Source organism: Triticum urartu, chromosome 6A (genome assembly GCF_056163025.1).
Source record: "Triticum urartu cultivar PI428250 chromosome 6A, HENAU_Tu73, whole genome shotgun sequence".
NCBI classification, from domain to species: Eukaryota; Viridiplantae; Streptophyta; class Magnoliopsida; order Poales; family Poaceae; genus Triticum; species Triticum urartu.
Window position 1 is genome coordinate 17,576,116 of NC_141878.1, and position 15,915 is coordinate 17,592,030.

A 15,915-nucleotide genomic window follows, 5' to 3' on the forward strand; every position below is an offset into this window, starting at 1 on the left:
CGGGGGTTGCTATTCTATTGTGCCGGTCCTACGAGGCCTTAGCACGACAAGTTCCCGGCTGTCTACTACAATAAGTTCTGCCCGGCTCCGGCGAGGGAAGGGCGATGACAACGGCGCGTCTTCGGCTCGCTTTAATGCTTGTAGTCTTTGCTAGATGGTCTACGGATGGATGCGATTTTTATTATTCCTATTGTTCATTGTATTGTCATGATTGAAAATAAAAAGATCGAAAGATTTCTCATAGATAAAAAGCTCAGAAGAACCATTAAAAGGACAATCGTGTGGTCTCCCTAGATGGTCCTTGGAGGGAGCGATGTAATTTCATTTCCTTTTTATTGCATTCTCATGAATCTATGGGATACACAGATTTGGAATAGCCATGCGTTATATAGGTTTGGAAAAGATGAATGGGCAGGACAAAGCCCATCAAGGTCCAGAGTTGGACATGGTATTTTTCTCTTCCCTGATCTTGTGTGGTTGTTACATTACAACGAGGACTAGATGCATTCATTAACCTGAGGAGACTATATACGGTGATTATATCGTGGCTATCATATTTACCTATTTTACAAAGAATGATCGGATATAATTTACTGGTACAATCCATTGTGTGCCTTTCACGCTTCCGGCAGTTTAATTTCCTCACACTTTAAGTAGTCTTGTGATCAGGTAGCTCGCAATCTGAATTTCTGTAATGAATATTTTTTTGGTCCAACGAGTAAAACGTAGACTTGGTGACCCTCAAAAGGGATGATATTTTACATAATGAGTAAATCATGATGTCCTTAGATATTTCTTATGAGTATTTCTTCTTTTCTGCGTAAAAGTTTCTTGTCTTCCGAACTCTTGGATGTGGGCAGAACTCTTGATGAGCCGAGGCACCCGCAGCATGCCATTGTCAGTCAAGTTTGCCATTGTTTGATGGGAAGTTTTCAAGTGCTACATGTAGAAGGACGCTATAGTGGCTGCAATCTTGCTGCTAAGTGACACGTACTGTCACCCTGTTTCTAATGAAAAAAACTGAAGAACAATGACTCATTTAAACATTGTTCAATTTTGTGGTTCATGAGCCTTTTCTTCAAAGTTTACTTAAAAGTTGGGTTATTAGGTAAAAAATGGTTCCTTTCCTTTTGTGCTTGCAATTTATTGTCCTGACAAAAACACTTTTTATTGCAGTGCTAAAGAAAATGCGTCTACTACTTGACTGAACTAAATACTCTTGATAGCAAATGCCCTCTCTGGGCATATTCGTAGATTCAAGGTGAGGAGACATGCCAGCATACAGACCAGCCTTGAAAATAGTCAGATAAACATTGCAAGATGTTGGCAGAAATACATACATTGCACATGTACGATGTTCTAACAAGAGCGTAAAGTTGATTGATTCTTGATAGCATCACCTGAATATATCACTCACGGATTCATGAATGTTCCCCGTTGCAATGCACGGCCATTCACCTAGTAAAGGCAATGATTTGTTGGTAGTAGAGGCATCTCATGTTTCAAAGGGTTAAACCTTAGCCGTCGTGACCCGGCTCCATGGCTGGCTCAATCTCGCACCTCTGTTGGTGCCGAACCCTAGGCAAATTCCCCCGAATCTCTTGTTGTTTTTATTGATTGACCGAATGTGAGGAGCGATAGTAGATCAATAACTCTCGTATAACCGAGGGAAAAAGAAATGAAGAGAAGTTGGCGAAAGTATCAAGTGGTACATCTACTTTTTATAACATCACATGAAGCCGGCGAAAAGGAAAGCCGACCAACGAAGAAACTGCATAGGGGACCTATCATGAGTGAACATTGCGTGGGCGCCACTGGCCGCATCTCATCATATTGTTGTGTAGAAGAAGAAATGACCACCGATGCTGCTGGTGCCTCCATCTCTATGACCTTGCCGTCCAAGCCCGCAATAGCAACAAACACGTAGCACTAGAGCACGGGAGGAGAGCTAATCAGGGAAATTCGTCTTTCTTGACGACAGGAGAATTAGTGATGGGCGACTCCACGCGATGCTGATGTGATTTCAGGCCACACTAAAGGATGTCGGAGAAGGGGGTCGTAGGACGAACTCAACAACATCGGTAGTGGGCTTGGTGGATATTGTGTCGAGGGCTCGGGGATGCACTCGGTGATGGTGGTGGACCTCAGGGAGGGGGCCCTCATACATGTGGATGCAGGGGAAAAGAGGGTGCACAGGCTTGGAGGCATTACTCATCCACCTCTTCTGGCAAAGAGAGCTCACCGGGACCAACCGCGTGAAGGAGGAGCTTGAGGTAGCTTGGAGGAGGCGACGACGGTAGCCAGATCCATGTGGCAAGCCAGAGTGGAGGCATCCCACATGGGAGCAGTGATTTCAGAGCCTAAGCTTAGATGCACCTGCTATTATGTTTGTTCATTGCCGCATGGAGATTCGGGAAATGGGGCATGAGGTGGCGTTGCTAGGGCGTGGAAAATCCCCAAAACGAACTATACATGCATGAATAGTGCGATACATGTGGGTCTATCATGTAGCACACGAGGAGGGTTCGAACGAAGGACAGGCAGTGCCATCTTGGTTGGATTCTGATCCATGGCACCTAATCGTCTGCATTCATCTAAGCCGTGGCTCACTCTGCTGCCCGTGGTGTGACTTTGAAACTTTGAATCCGAGTCATGGCCTAAAGATTTGTGTAGCTCCAGTTGGGGCCTGCGGTGTAGGATCGTCGGTACGCACACCGAATGTCATCCACGACCGACGTCGGCTAACAGATTGCTAGCTTACCAGACGCTACAAGAGGCAGCGCCCTTCGTGAAGTTTGTGTGCTTCATCACCAACCAGGTCATCCTAAGCCATAATGGACAACCCATTCATCTACGTAGTTGACTTCAACACTGGAGACGACTTCTCATGGTCGTTGCTCATGTCACACCTTGCTCACCATGGCAACAAGCTGTTTCATGTCACGTCACTTGCCACCACATTAATGCACCGCACGGATACACATGCACCTATAGTCGTGCATGGTGTCTGTCGGAGTTTGCGCGCGTCCCTAGGGTCTCCCATTCCAGTACGATGAGAAGGACCTCCTGGTCTGGGCTGGAAGTCACGTAATGGTACCTACAACAATCTCGAAAAGAGTAGAAGGCCTGGATTTCAAGAGCATCTGAGCTCGCACTAAGAAATCTATTTTTGTTCCCACGGTCCATACATAGAGAGAAACTAGAAAAGAAAACGCAAAACACGCATACATGCATGCATGCTTCCACAAATGGGTTACCACATACCTTTCTAGGGCTCTGGTGACCTCACATTCATTGTTGACCCCTTATGACCTCACATTCATGGGAGAGATTTCCTGACCTCACATTGTCTCTATAAAAGCCTATCACCTCTATGAATCATGTGTCTCCACCATTTCAAATCCTCCGCGCGCCTAACATACCACTTGAGAAATTACTAATGGCCAACAGAAAGAATGTCATGGCCATGTTATTTCTCACCACCATTGTGGCGGTGGCGGCCACAAGGCCAGCCGAGACCTATGGCGTTGCGGAGGAGAACACATTGAAGATGGCTACCCCCAGCAGGAAAGGGGTTGACGCTACCTTAGCAGCTACACGTGTTGTTGCCGCCGAGAAGTCCATCAAGAAGGCTGAAAGCGCCACCACACCAGAAGAGGCCGCAGCTGCCAAGCAAGATGGAGCAAAATCTGCTTCTGCTGCATTAAAGTACAATGCCTTCTCTCAGCAGGCAAATGGTAAAGGTTCTTCTACCTCCCTAGGCAGGAAAGAAGCAGCCAATACTTTAGCCGCCGCACACTATGCCGCCGCCGAGAAGTCCATCAAGAAGGCCGAAACCGCCAAGACACCTGCAAAGGTCGTGGCTGCCAAGCGAGACGCAGCAAAGTCTGTTGACAATGCATTAAAGTATGGTGCCATCTCTCGGAAAGCAGCTGGTACAAGTTCTTCTACCTCCCCCAATAGGAAAGAAGGCAACACTGATGCTGCTAAGATGTTCACCAAGAAGGCTGAAACCGCTACCACACCTAAAGAGGCCGCGGCTGCCAAGCAAGCTGCAGCCAAGTCTACCGCTGCTGCATCAAAGTATGGTGTCATTTCTCAGCAAGTAGCTGGTACAAGTTCTTCTACCTCCCCTAGCAGGAAAGAAGCTGCCGGTACCTTGGCAGATGCTCGCATAGCTGCTGCCGAGAAGTCCATCAAGAAGGCTGAAACCGCCACAAGACCTGAAGAGGCAGCATCCGCTAAGAAGGATGCCGCGAAATCCGAGGCTGATGCAATGAAGTACGGGGCCATCTCTCAGCGAGCCGCCGGCAAAAATGGTGCCTAAGTGGTGCCTTAAACACCTATTCATGCGCAACATCATCTGCATACCACCATGCATGCAAAATAGCAGCATTGAGATACCACATTATGCTAATTCTCATGCATGCACGCTTTGTTTAAACGTTCCCATTACGAATCATGTATTAATGTCTTGCTTGTTTTATTTTTAGTAGTAAGACACGCTTGACTTGCTTTAAAAAAATACAACAATCGATGTATACATGTATTATCTGAAAATTAATAATATGAGTTCCACCGCAATTTGTTTCTTTTTGTCATAATTTGGGTGCAATCAATGCACACATCCAATACACAAAATTGGACGACTCGATGTGTTATGGCTCCATGGAGCGGCGAATCATGTTTTATTGTCTTGCTTGTTTTACTTTTAGTAGTAATGTCTTGCTGGTCAATGTATTATGGCTCCATGGAGCGGCATAATGATATATGATATATCTTCACTACTTCAAAAAGAACTTAAGGTTTCGTCATACATCTTCCCTTCATCCAACCTCCCTACCAATCCTTCCTGTTTTGATTTTTTTCTCCCATCTTTGATTTTTCTCCCCATTGATTCTACCTAAAAACCACCTCAATGTCACATGTTTACTGTATATGTCAAGGCCTCCTTTGGTTCATAGGGTAGAAAAAACATAGGAATAGGAAAGTCATAGAAAATGAGATGACATGTATCTCAAATCCTATGAGTCGGAATAGGAAAGGAGATGCCCTTTGATTCACATCATAGGATTTTTTTCATTGAATCTAGGCTAATGTTTATTTTCCTATGAAATGTGAAGGATAGGAAGAATTCCTCCATAGGATTAGGATTCCATTCCTACAAAACAAAGGACTCTAAATGAATTTTTCCTATAGAAATCCTATCCTATGAAATTCTTACAAGATTCCTCCAAATCAAAGGAGGCCCAAGTGGTTGTGATGAGACGGTGGCTGGGCACTTCAGATTTATTCCCGTAACTGACTGTCAAATTGAGTCATCCATCGTCCTTTCGATGATTGTAAGAAAGTTATATGTTTACTGTATATGTCAAGTGGTTGTGATTATCGTTACCGGCCACAAAGTTATATTTTCTTGTCTTAACGAAGGGTTGCATACAATGCGTGTAGGTCTTGATGCTTGATAACCCACAAGTATAGGGGATTGCAACAGTTTTTTAGGGTAGAGTATTCAATACAAATTTATAGATTCGACAAAAGGTGAGCCAAAGAATATTTGTAAGTATTAGCAGCTGAGTGTCAATTCAACCACACCTGGAGATTAATTATCTGCAGCAAAGTGATCAGTAGCATATTAGTATGATAGTTTTGATAGTAGTAGCAACATCAATAGTAACGGTAACAGTGGTAACAATGGTTTTGTAGCAGTGACAATAGTAACAGCAGCAGTAGTAACTTAGCAAGAACAATATGTACGAAAATCGTACGCATTGGATCGGTGATTTGTTGGATGATATTCATCATGTGACAGTTACAACCTAGGACGATTCAGCACTAGCTCCAGTTCATAAATATAATGTAGGCATGTATTCTGTAAATAATCATACGTGCTTATGGAAAGAACTTGTATGACATCTTTTGTCCTACCCTCCTGTGGCAGCAGGCTCCTATTGGAAACTAAGGGATATTAAGGCCTCCTTTTAATAGAGAACCAGAACAAAACATTAACACACGGTGAATACATGAACTCCTCAAACTACGGTCATCACAGGGAAGTGTCTCGACTATTGTCACTCCGGGGTTGCCGGATCATAACACGTAGTAGGTAACTATAACTTGCAAGATCGGATCTAGAACATAGATATAATGGTGATAACATAAACGGCCCAAAGCGATAAGCATTAAGCATGGAAAAGTCATAGCAACATCAATCTCAGAACATAATGGATACTAGGGATGAAGCCCTAACAAAACTAACTCAATTACATGATGAATCTCATCCAACTCCTCACCGACCAGCGAGCCTACGAAGGAATTACTCACTCCTGGTGGGGAGCATCATGGAATTGGCGATGGAGAAGGGTTGGTGATGACAAAGATCGAAGATCCCCCTCTCTGGAGCCCCAAACGGACTCCAAATCTGGTCTCCCGATGAAGAACAGGAGACAACGGCGGCTCCGTCTCGTGGAGCGTGATAATTCTTTCTCCCTGATTTTTTTCTGGAAAAATAGGATTTTATAGCGTCGGATTCAGGGCCTGCGGGGCCACCTGGTGGGGACAACCCACCTGGGTGCGCTTGGAGGGGGGGGGAGGGCCCTGGTGGGTTGTGCCCATCCAGGTGCCCCCCTCCGGTTGTTCTTGGTTCTAGAAATTCTCTGTATTTGTATAAAAATTCCTCGCAAAGTTTTGTTCCAATCCGAAAACTTTTATTTCTGCACAAAAAAACACCATGGTAGTTTTGTTGGAAACAGCGCCAGTCCGGGTTAATTTCATTCAAATCATGCAAATTAGAGTCCAAAACAAGAGGAAAGTGTTAGGAAAAGTAGATACGACGGAGACATATCAACTCCTCCAAGTTTAAACCTTTGCTTGTCCTCAAGCAATTCAGTTCCCACTGAAAGCGCATTGCCGGAAATCCTGAAATAAATCCAGGAATAATGCGAGCACCAGGATTTGAACCCTGGTGGGTTGGGGATACCACTATCCACCTAACCAACTCAACCACAGGTTGATTCGCAACGTGTTATTCATCTGCAGCCACCGGATGAAGTACAAGAGTCCTCGCGATTTGTCCCACACGTATGCCCCTTCACAAAACGGATCAAAAAAATACGTCTCCTTCTTCCTGTCTCTCTTCACCAAACTTCTGACCAATTGGTCCGTCATCCATCAAGCCCTAGCGCCGCTCCTCCTCCTGTATCTCTCCAGGTCATATTTTTCATGCCATTCTCGACAGCCATCCATCCATACTGCAATCTACCTTGAAAAACATGACTCAATCCAGGTATCCCACCACTCCAACCTTTAGATCTTTTCCTATTCCAACTTATGCTATTCAGGATGGTTGATGCATCAGATCAGGACGTGTATCCAAGATAATTTGAAGAATGGAGGATGAAAACAATACCTGAGGCTACCAAATGGAGGAATTGCGCCTCCTCTCAGTTGGAGGGCCTTGGCTCCCCGGGGCGGCGGCCCCGGCCGATGGGCGCGGTGCAGCCCGCAGGCTGTGCCGGCGGGCTCTGGTGGGCAGCCTCCCACGGCCGCGCGGGCGGCGTGGGGGCTGCGGACGCTGGCGCAGTGGCGGCTCCTCGCAATCCGTCATGGCTCCATGTAGAAGATCCGCCCCTGCTTCGATCTGTCCCGATCCGTGCTGGCGCCGGTCCTTGGCGGCGGCTTTCGGCGTCCCCTATGGCCGGCCTGGCGGATCTAGCATGCGGGTGAGGTTTCGGGGGAAACCCCTGGCTGGCGCGGCGGCCTCCCCAAAGTCGACACCTTTGGCGCCGATCCCCTTCCTGAAGGCTTTGGGGTGGATCCTCTCCCTTCCGCCTCCTCCTCGAGCTATGGCGAAAGCTTTTGTTCCCCTGGTCTGGGCGTCGACGGCACCCTGGTGTCGTGCTCCTTCTTGAAGGCGGCGGCTGGGAACAACTCTTGGTGGCGGGGCTGCTGGTGGCGTGGTGGCGGTGCGCTTCGGCCTTCTACTTGGTGCTACGCCTTGCTTCGCGGGACCATCGGACGGTTTCTTTGGTGGAGCGGTGCTTCATCCATACATTGATGGCGACGGATCTTGACGGCGTGGCGCAGTGCAGATTCGGAGTTCGATGTGGTGACGTCGATGGCAGAGAGACTTGGCACAGTAGATGCAATAGTACAGCTCTAAAGATGGACTCGTGGCAGGTGGCTGCGGCGGCCTCATACCCGGCAGGCGTCCTGGTTGAGGAGTGCGCCGGACTGGTAGGTGCCCCATACCAGGCAGGCGTCCTGGTTGGGACCTCAGGTCTTAGATGTTTAGGTTTGGCTGCGATGTCTGTTTGGTATTAGGCCCAGGCTATCAGCGCCCCTTCATCAATTGGATAGGTGTTGCGACAGTTGTTGCTTAGATGGTGGCTTTAGTCTTGCTGTTGTATGATTTTGTAAGGTCTTGTGAGAATAATTAATAAAGTGGTTGTATGCATCGCCCAGATGCAGAGGCCGGGGGTCATCCTCCTTTTCTAAAAAAAAGTGGAGGAATTGCGGTGGAGTTGTGGTGGCATGGCACCGAACTCAAAATCTAAATCCAATTCGAGTTCATCTCCCAGCAATCCCGCCCTACCCTGCCAGTACATAATCCAGATTCCTAAATCCCTCATGTGTTATCCGGTTTGTCGAGTTCATCCCATCAAGAAAAAATGGCCTTTTCCCTTTTAATCTTGCAGCACCTCTCTTTACCAGATTATATGTTAGCAGGAGGGGATGAGAACCATCAGGTGTGGTCCAGAATGCCGAAAGTGGAACCCTAGAAAGGCATCCATCCAACTATGATGATATTTGGTTGGGTTCAGTTATATCGCGAGCTTGAGAGCGCCCAACTCCTCCATCTCCTTGATGCTCCTACAGATCCCGTTTGGCTACTACATACTGTCCAGGATCAATAGATCAGGTAGGCCGGATCATGTTTGTGCTTTGTTGGATGTTTTCCTGGTCTGCACACATGCTTTTGATATAGTTCCCATCATGTCATAGGAATCAGCTCTGTGCGGGTAGGCAGAAATAAGTTTTTGATCAATCAAGGACAATGAAAATATTTACTGAAAAATATATCAGTGTGGATCCTGTGAATTACTTTGATTGGAAGTCATCAATCTCATCTTATTAGCAACTAAGTTTGGAGACATTTGTACTGTTAGTTTCTTTGAAGCTCTTGCCTTTTGTACGTACTGAATTAGCAAAATTGTAATGTTCAGGACATGAAACAACACTCCAAACAACTCATCGTAGTAGTTAGCAAATCATTGTATATTGTCAGTTATGCACTTATTCTTCTCTTCACGTATAATACTACTACTATTTTTGGGAAAGACATCACGTTTCTCTCTCTTCCTGTTGATATGAATGCTGAGTTTTGATATGATCTTCAGGATTGCATGGTGTGATTATCTTCAGCAAAAGATATTTATATTTGTGGTAGATCAGCGACAACATACAAGGACTGCCTTGACGAGAGCTGCTCATGGGTGCGCATGTTTCAGTGTGCAGCCAGTGCCATTCAGGCAACAAAGGTACTGCAATGGCATCATGTAGTGTATACTGGAGTAGTGCATAGTTATATTTGATTATTTGTTTCTGGACGCACCCAAGGCAATGGCAATGTAGTCTCGGCTAATGCTTCTATTTAATTTATTTTTTTGCACAATGCTTTATACATATGTGTACGTGCATGGAAAAACTGATTGGTCAGAACTGACAACAACATCTTTAAATCAGCCAGAAATTTGTATACAAATAAAGAAGAAAAACAATGAGCCATCCTTATGGATGATCCCTGACAAAGTTATCATATTTTCCCGAGTAGATATGTACACCATATATCCAATATTTGTTCAGTCAACTGTTAAGTGATTAAATATACATCTCACACCAACATATTTAAGAATCCCCAGTTCAATATATTATTCTCTCATTGAATTCATGATTGACCACAGGCATGTGTAATAAATTCTAGGCATATATCAAACATTATGGAAATAAAGGGCAATATACCACAGAGCAAAATCGGACATTAAATTTACTGTCATCTGGCTTCAGTATTGAGAGAAATAAAGTGAGGATAACTGTTTGTTCTTAGTGGAATTAATTGGTTCTGTAGCGAATGTAATGTAAGCAAATGTGTTTCTATGATAAGGGAATCACATATATTACCAATCAGAAAATGCGCATGTGTTCGTTCTTGGTGACCAAAAGATGAATGGAGATGATTGCCTTCTCATCTTGATAAAATTATACGTCTTTGCATGGATCGAGCTAAAACATATCCAACAAAGTTGTGGCTGATAAAATATTTTTTCATGAAGAAGCATAGAAAACATCAGATGAGAATAGCTTACTAATCTTTGCAAACTACCAGACTCAAACAAAGTGTTTAATTTCATCGGACCTCACGATTTGTTAAAATTAAACACAGATTCCCATATATATTTTGAAAATTTAAAGATACTTCCGTCCAAAGGAAATAGCACGTAAAACGAACTTCACATTTGCAACTATGTTGCCCACCAATAGTTCTTAATATTAATGTGAACTATGTATCATATTTGAGAATTATGAGACATGGGACGTCCAAATAATGATAATTCATGCACGTTCAAACAATGTAATCATATTTGAGAACTATGTATGATCTAATCATATATTGATCAAACAATGTAATCCCTCTTTCCGTCAGATCACTTAAAAACATATTACACATTTAAAATATTATTGTAGTTGTCCTCAAATTGTCCATATTATAGTGTCATAATCATAAAAAATAAATATGCACTAGCCCGTGTGGGTGCACGGGTTGATGACTAGTTATATTAACTCTTATGAGTAGAGACCGCGGGAAAAAGCCTAGTAGTAGCACGGGTAAAAGACTAGTAGTAGCGCGGGTGTCCGTGCTACTACTACGACGCTACAGCTAACTCATAGTAGTAGCGCGGGTGCCACCCGCGCTACTAGTACGTGTGTTAGTAATAGCGCGGATTCTATACACAGTACTACTAACTATCTGTAGCGCCTGTCTGTGACCCGCGCTACTACTATTAATTTCAAAAACCAAAAAAAAATCTCGACCCCGTGCATGTTGTCAATGGTGTCATTGGTTCGATCCAACGAAGACAGGGGTTGCCGGAGGTGTGGACGGGTTGTGGCAGACCAGATCCGGCGATGGCTATTGGAGATGGCCGGATCCAGTGTAGAGCAAGACGACGGTGTGAGGATCCTCTTCGCGGTCAAGGCGGAGAACTCCTGGTTGGCCATGTCGACGACCTGTGCAGGCATGGGCATGGGAGGTGAGTAAAACCAAAGGGAGAGGGAGAGGAGAGGGAGAGGGAAAAAGAGAAAAAAGGGAGAAAGGAAGGAGATGGAGGGCGCATCGGGGCTGCATGGAGGCGAGGAGGAAGACGGGCGAGCTCTTGGACGCCAGCGATGCGAGGAGAAAGACGTTGGGTGCCATGGAGGAGGATATGTTCTTGGGCAGGAGCACCATGGAGAGAGGGGGAAAGTGAGAGAGGGGGAAAGTGAGGGAGAGAGGAGGGATTCGGCCGAGGATATGGAGATTTCACCTACCTCGTACTTAGTAGTAGCGAGGGGTATAAAACCGTGCTACTACTATCAACTTAGTAGTAGCGTGGGTTTGTACCCCTCGCTACTACTATGGCATGTCCCGGGAGGGCACGGTAGACACCGCTTAGTAGTAGCGAGGGTTAAAAACCCGCGCTACTAGTATCAACTTAGTAGTAGCGAGGGGTAAAAACCCGCGCTACTAGTAAGTAGCAGTAGCGACGGTTATAAACCCGCGCTACTAGTAAGCGTCTGCCTATAAGCTTTTCCCTAGTAGTGGCATATCTATGACATAATCAACTAGCGAGCAATAATAAGATATCTCAAACAACAACACGTTGTGAAAACAACCATGATATAATATGACAATAGTGGTATCTCGCTAGCCCTTTCTAAGACCGCAAAACATAAATGCAGAGCACCTTCAAAGTTCAAGCAGCGACTAAACATTGTAATTCATGGTAGAAAAGATCTAGTCATGATGCACCCAACATTAGCTACACATAGTGCATCAGCATGACAACAGTGCTCTCAGGATTTGGCACTTATTTTAGAAGGTGATGACACAACATAAAAGTAAATAGATAGTCCCTTCCCAGAGGGAAGCAGTGATTTGCAGCGATGCGAGAGCTCAAAATTTTAAAACAGAGGTAAATGAAATTTTGGGAAATTGATACGTCTCCAACGTATCTATTATTTTTTATTGTTCCATGATATATTATATTCTATTTTGGATGTTTAATGGGCTTATTTATACACTGCTATATTATTTTTTGGACTAACCTATTTACTGGAGGCCCAGCCCAAATTGCTGTTTTTTTTCCTATTTCAGTGTTTCGCAGAAAAAGAATATCAAACGGAGTCCAAACAGAATGAAACCTTCGGGAACATGATTTTTGAAACAAACGTGATCCAGAAGACTTGGAGTCCATGTCAAGCAATCAACGAGGAGGGCACGAGGCAGGGGGCGCTCCTACCCCCCTAGGCGCGCCCTCCACCCTCGTGGGGCCCATGTTGCTCCACCGACGTACTTCTTCCTTCTATATATACCTACGTATCCCCAAACCATCAGGGGCATCCATGAAAACCTAATTCCACCGCCGCAACCTTCTGTACCCATGAGATCCCCTTTTGGGGCCTTTTTCCGGCGTCCTGCCGGAGGGGGCATGATCAGGAGGGCTTCTACATCAACACCATAGCCTCTCTGATGATGTGTGAGTAGTTTACCTCAGACTTTCGGGTCCATAGTTATTAGCTAGATGACTTCTTCTCTCTCTTTGGATCTCAATACAAAGTTCTCCACGATTCTCGTGGAGATCTATTCGATGTAATCTTTTTTTGCGGTGTGTTTGTCGGGACCGATGAATTGTGGATTTATGATCAAGTTTATCTATGAACAATATTTGAATATCCTCTGAATTCTTTTATGTATGATTGGTTATCTTTGCAAGTCTCTTCGAATTATCAGTTTGGTTTGGCCTACCAGATTGATCTTTCTTGCAATGGGAGAAGTGCCTAGCTTTGGGTTCAATCTTGTGGTGTCGTTTCCCAGTGACAGCAGGGCAACAAGGCACGTATTGTATTGTTGCCATCGAGGATAACAAGATGGGGTTTATATCATATTGCATGAGTTTATCCCTCTACATCATGTCATCTTTCTTAAAGCGTTACTCTATTCTTATGAACTTAATACTCTAGATGCATGCTGGATAGCGGTCGATGTGTGGAGTAATAGTAGTAGATGCAAGCAGGAGTCGGTCTACTTGTCACGGACGTGATGCCTATATACATGATCATACCTAGATATTCTCATAACTATGCTCAATTCTATCAATTGCTCAACAGTAATTTGTTCACCCACCATAATACTTATGCTTTTGAGAGAAGCCACTAATGAAACCTATGGCCCCCGGGTCTATTTTCCATCATATTAATCTTCCAACACTTAGCCTTTCCTATTACCCTTTTATTTTACTTTGCATCTTTATTTCTCTTTATCATAAAAATACTAAAAATATTATCTTATCATATCTATCAGATCTCACTATCGTAAGTGACCGTGAAGGGATTGACAACCCCTTTATCGCGTTGGTTGCGAGGTTCTTATTTGTTTTGTGCAGGTGCGTGGGACTTGAGCGTGGCCTCCTACTGGATTGATACCTTTGTTCTCAAAACTGAGGGAAATACTTACCCTACTTTGCTGCATCACCCTTTCCTCTTCAAGGGAAAAACCAACGCAGTGCTCAAGAGGTAGCAAGAAGGATTTCTGGCGCCGTTGCCGGGGAGTTTACACAAAAGTCAACATACCAAGTACCCATCACAAACTCTTATCCCTCGCATTACATTATTTGCCATTTGCCTCTCGTTTTCCTCTCCCCCACTTCAGCCTTGCCGTTTTATTCGCCCTCTTTTCCGCTCGCCTTTCCTTCGCCATGTCGAAACCAAAAAGAGTTGGGGGTTCTCTCCCGAGTTTTAGTACTTTGGACGATCCTTCTATTCTATCTAAACTCATAAATAATGTTATGGTAAAACCTGCCGGAGTTGTCAATGAGAGTCTTAATAATTTTGATGAAGATGATTTCGGAATTTTTTGTTATTTAGTCGATGAATCTTTGAAAGATGCTTGGGATAGACTGTTAAGGATCCGGGCTAACTATGTGCCCCAATACCAAATTGAAGTTTACTTGAAGAGCTTTTATGTTGCCCTACCTTCTTCGTGTAAGCATGTCTTAGATTCTATATTTCAAGAAGGCTTTCTTGAAGAGGATGCCGTAGATACTTATGAAAAGATGAAGACCATATTCGGGCACCTCATGAATGAGAAAATTGAATCTACATCTCTTTTGCTCTCCAGTCCTTGGTTCATGTAAATCTGAATCTAGCCGGCACTACCCCTTCACAAGCTGTTGCATAGTCTTCGGCGAGGTGCGGCGCAACTTCCGTGTGAGGGGAAATGAACTTCTCCATGAATACCTTCTCTCTCACCTTGAAAGCGGTATAGCAGTAGCCTGGGTTGCACTTGAGCAATCCATTTTCCATGAGAAACTTTACAACGTAGTACCTGGGTTTGATCCAGCCCTCCAGCTTGTAATTGATAATTACTGACCGTTGAGCAATGTAGGTAGGTTCCAACCCCACCTCAGAGATGAGGAAATCAGACCTGCGCTGCAGTAATTCCTTTGACTTCCTCAGCAGACACAGAGCATTACGCACAACAATGCTCACCTCAGCGTCTGACCACCTGAACATCTTATTCAAGTAGGCCACTTTGGCGGCGATCTTCTCCTTGCTGAGGAATCTGACAGCATCCAACGTGTGCCTGAACATCCCCGAGCCACGAGGCATGCCAAGGCCTTCGGCGCATGCCACCATCGCCCGGACGCGTTCTGGCTTATTGCTCAGGACACCCCGCGCACGGAGGGACAACTTGGTGATATTGCAATCATCTAGCCCGCATTGCCGTAGGAGCGCGACGTTGGGTTTGACCATCCCCTCGATGTCAGCGCCGGCGAGGTAGCCTTGCTTGAGCACCCGGAAGAGGTTCTCCGAGGAGCCGAATAGGAGCAGGTAGTACCGCAACTTGGAAACAATGGACCTAGAACAGAAGTGGGCGAAGGAGAGCGCGACGAGGCGCACGATCTCAGTACGCGAGAGGCCGAGGCCGGTGAGCCCAACGACGACGGGGGCTAGAGTTTTCTCTACTTTGGCACAGAGGAACAGCGGGTCCTTGGCGACGAGGGCGGCGACGTCGGCGCCGCAGAGGCCGAGGCCGGCGAGGAAGGCGAGGACGACGTCGGGCTTGGACGGGGACTTGAGGTGGGAGAGCTTGGCGGAGGCCTTGAGTGCCTGGGGTCGGGTGAGGCCGCAGGTGGAGACGAGGTAGTCGTCGACGACCAAGCTAGGGTTTGGGGAAACGCCGGGCGCGGCGGCCGCGGAGAGGGGGCGGTGGAGAGGGGGGCCCTGAGAGGTGGCGGGGGAAGAGAGGAGCCGCACGAGGATGCAGCCATGGAGGCGGAGCATGGCGGCGGCGGCAGAGAGATTGATTCCCTATGGAGGCGGGTGCGAATGGGATGGTGCTTCGGAGGCGGGGATGCGGCGCCCCGGTGAGGCAGGTGAGGAACGGAGGAAGAGAAGAGGAGGAGAGATCGAAGAGGATGGCACTTCGGCGGCGGCGGCCGCCGGAGAGATTTTCCGGTCCGCTGTGAGTGGAGAGGAAAAATGGGAAATGGCAGGTGCGATGCGAATGGAGGCTCCCCAAATTGCAATATCACTGAATCCCAGGGGTCTTTACGTCTTTCAAACATACAAAATACATTTAAAAAAACATACATAATA

The 15,915-nt window shown here is 45.8% G+C and overlaps 2 protein-coding genes across 2 annotated transcripts; one reads left to right on the plus strand and one right to left on the minus strand.

The window, feature by feature from the left end:
- The first annotated feature begins 3,368 nt into the window (after nt 1-3,368).
- LOC125513643 (uncharacterized) lies at nt 3,369-4,584 on the plus strand. Its single transcript, XM_048678806.2, has one exon. The coding sequence runs from the start codon at nt 3,374-3,376 to the stop codon at nt 4,325-4,327; it is 954 nt and encodes a 317-aa protein (XP_048534763.2). The 5' UTR covers nt 3,369-3,373; the 3' UTR covers nt 4,328-4,584.
- Nucleotides 4,585-14,442: 9,858 nt separating this feature from the next.
- On the minus strand, nt 14,443-15,600 carry LOC125513640 (uncharacterized). The gene has a single exon (XM_048678802.2). The coding sequence runs from the start codon at nt 15,598-15,600 to the stop codon at nt 14,443-14,445; it is 1,158 nt and encodes a 385-aa protein (XP_048534759.1).
- Between the last annotated feature and the right edge of the window lie 315 nt (nt 15,601-15,915).

Coding starts and splice junctions, on each gene's coding strand:
- LOC125513643 (XM_048678806.2), top strand. CDS start 3,374: ATGAATCATGTGTCTCCACCATTTCAAATCCTCCGCGCGCCTAACATA.
- LOC125513640 (XM_048678802.2), bottom strand. CDS start 15,600: ATGCTCCGCCTCCATGGCTGCATCCTCGTGCGGCTCCTCTCTTCCCCC.